The sequence below is a fragment of the Eimeria maxima genome, genomic scaffold (assembly GCF_000499605.1).
Source record: "Eimeria maxima Weybridge genomic scaffold, Emw_scaff1515, whole genome shotgun sequence".
Classification (NCBI taxonomy): domain Eukaryota; phylum Apicomplexa; class Conoidasida; order Eucoccidiorida; family Eimeriidae; genus Eimeria; species Eimeria maxima.
In genome coordinates, this window is record NW_013564461.1 from 5,001 (window position 1) to 7,802 (window position 2,802).

The 2,802-nt window shown below is 41.1% G+C and overlaps 1 protein-coding gene across 1 annotated transcript in view; it reads left to right on the forward strand.

Moving 5' to 3' along the window:
- The window catches only part of EMWEY_00053370 (hypothetical protein, conserved), a gene marked incomplete at both ends in the record, with an annotated part of 2,342 nt that extends 978 nt beyond the window's left edge, over positions 1 to 1,364 (forward strand). The window contains 2 exons of the mRNA XM_013480005.1: positions 957 to 1,272; positions 1,362 to 1,364. Coding sequence (XP_013335459.1) covers positions 957 to 1,272; positions 1,362 to 1,364 — 319 coding nt within the window. The remainder of the gene's footprint in view (positions 1 to 956; positions 1,273 to 1,361) is intronic.
- Positions 1,365 to 2,802: the final 1,438 nt, after the last annotated feature.

Sequence of the window (2,802 nt, forward strand, 5' to 3'; positions counted from 1 at the left end):
CCTCTAATGTGTCTGCATGTGTCTCCTTATATAATAAATTGTCTCCTTTCTTCTCCTAAGGTATCTCCTTATATAATAAAGTGTCTCCTTTTATCTCCTTTTATCTCCTTTTCTCTCCTTTTATCTCCTTTTGTCTCCTTTTGTCTCCTTTTCTCTCCTTTTATCTCCTTTTGTCTCCTTTTGTCTCCTTTTGTCTCCTTTTGTCTCCTTTTGTCTCCTTTTGTCTCCTTTTATCTCCTTTTCTCTCCTTTTGTCTCCTTTTATCTCCTTTTGTCTCCTTTTATCTCCTTTTGTTTCCTTTTATCTCCTTTTGTCTCCTTTTATCTCCTTTTGTCTCCTTTTATCTCCTTTTGTCTCCTTTTATCTCCTTTTATCTCCTTTTGTCTCCTTTTGTGTCCTTTTGTCTCCTTTTATCTCCTTTTGTCTCCTTTTGTCTCCTTTTATCTCCTTTATTATTATTTATTTTTATTATAATATATGTATATATATATAGATAGAGTGTGTCTCCTTTACTATTTTCTTTTATAATAAATTATCTCCTTATATAGGTGTCTCCTTTTTGTCTCCTTTTTGTCTCTTTTTTGTCTCCTTTTTGTCTCTTTTTTTTTATTAGGGTATTTTTATTAGAATATTTTTCTTTACCCCTTGGTGATGAATTAGAGGAGACACATAAATTTCTTCTTAAGGATGTTTATAATAACTCAGCATTTGCGCATATTTATCTTATTACTAAGAAAATTATACAGCAACAGCAGCAACAGCAGCAACAGCAGCAACAGCAACAGCAAACGGCATTGTCTATATGGACGCAGACTATCATGTACGGACTCCCCTATCTCCTCTACCTTTTTTTTGTCCCTTTATCTTCCCTATATCACTTATTTGTCTCCTAGGGTTTAGGGTTTAGGGTTTAGGGTTTAGGGTTTAGGGTTTAGGGTTTAGGGTTTGTGTCTCAGGCGTTACTTGCCGATGTTCGAGCAGTATCCAACAAATGAGAGTTTGGTTGCCTTCCTCTTAGGTTGCCTAAAGGCAGCAGCAGCAGCAGCAAAGGAGCTGCAGCAGCAGCAGCAGCAGGGGCAGGAGCAGCAACAGGGGCAGGACCAACAGCAGGGGCAGGAGCAACAGCCTAAGGAGCTACAGGAAGCAATAGAGGCGCTGCTGACTGCAGCAGCAGCAGCAGCAGCAGCAGGAGAAGGAGCAGGCAGCCGTCTAGGCTTAGAGATTGGCGTCACTATTGATGAGATGAGAGGAGACCTTAGAGCAGCACATAAGGTACAGCAGCAGCAGCAAATGCAGCAGCAGCAGCAGCTGCTGCTGCTGCTGCTGCTGCTGCTTTATTATTGCATTTGTTGCTCTTAAAGTGACTGTCTTGGGGTGTCTCTACTCGTGCTGCTGTTGTTGCGGTTGTTGCTGTTGCTGCTGCTGTTGTTTCTGTCGGTATTGCGGTTGCTGTTGCTGCCGCTGCTGTTGCTGCTGCTGCTGTTGCTGCTGCTGCTGTTGCTGCTGCTGCTGTTGCTGCTGCTGCTGTTGCTGCTGCTGCTGTTGCTGCTGCTGGTGTCTTGTTTGTTGCTGTTTTGTGTTATATTATTGGTTGCCAATCCTTCTCTACCCTATATCTATATACATAATTGTCTCCTTATATAGTGTCTCCTTATTAAGTGTCTCCTTATATATATCCCCTTTATTTATTTGTGTCTCCTTTTTGTCTGTCTCCTTTTGTGTCTCCTTTTTGTCTGTCTCCTTTTTGTCTCCTTAATAGAGAATTGTCTCCTATTGAATTCATATATCTCCTTACTAAGTGTCTCCTTATTGCCTGTCTCCTCCTTGCCTATCTCCTTATTCTTTCCTTGTGTATTTCCTGTCTCCTTATTGTTTCCTTGTGCATCTCCTCCTTGCCTGTCTCCTTATTGTCTCCTTGTGTATCTCCTTATTGCCTGTCTCCTTATTGTCTCCTTATTGTTTCCTTGTGTGTCTCCTCCTTGCCTGTCTCCTACCCTGTCTCCTTATTGTCTCCTTGTGTATCTCCTTATTGCCTGTCTCCTTATTGTCTCCTAATTGTTTCCTTGTGTATCTCCTTATTGCCTGTCTCCTAGCCTGTCTCCTTATTATCTCCTTGTGTATTTCCTTATTGCCTGTCTCCTTATTATCTCCTTATGTATCTCCTGATTGCCTATCTCCTTATTGTCTCCTTATGTATCTCCTGATTGCCTATCTCCTTATTGTCTCCTTGTGTGTATCTCCTGATTGCCTATCTCCCTATTGTCTCCTTGTGCGTGTGTACTGATTGCCTATCTGCTGATTGTCTGCTGATTGTCTCCTTGTGTGTGTGTGTACTGATTGCCTATCTCCTGATTGTCTCCTTGTGTATCTCCTGATTGTTTATCTCCTGATTGTCTCCTTGTGTATTTCCTTATTGCCTGTCTCCTTATTATCTCCTTATGTATCTCCTTATTGCCTATCTCCTTATTGTCTCCTTGTATGTCTCCTGATTGCCTATCTGCTGATTGTCTCCTTGTGTGTGTCTCCTGATTGCCTATCTCCTTATTGTCTCCTTATGTATCTCCTTATTGCCTATCTCCTTATTATGTCCTTATGTATCTCCTGATTGCCTATCTCCCTATTGTCTCCTTATGTATCTCCTGATTGCCTATCTCCTAGCCTATCTGCTGATTGTCTCCTTTGTGTGTGTCTACTGATTGCCTATCTCCCTATTATCTCCTTGTGTGTGTGTACTGATTGCCTATCTCCTAGCCTATCTGCTGATTGTCTCCTTGTATATATATATATATATATATATATATA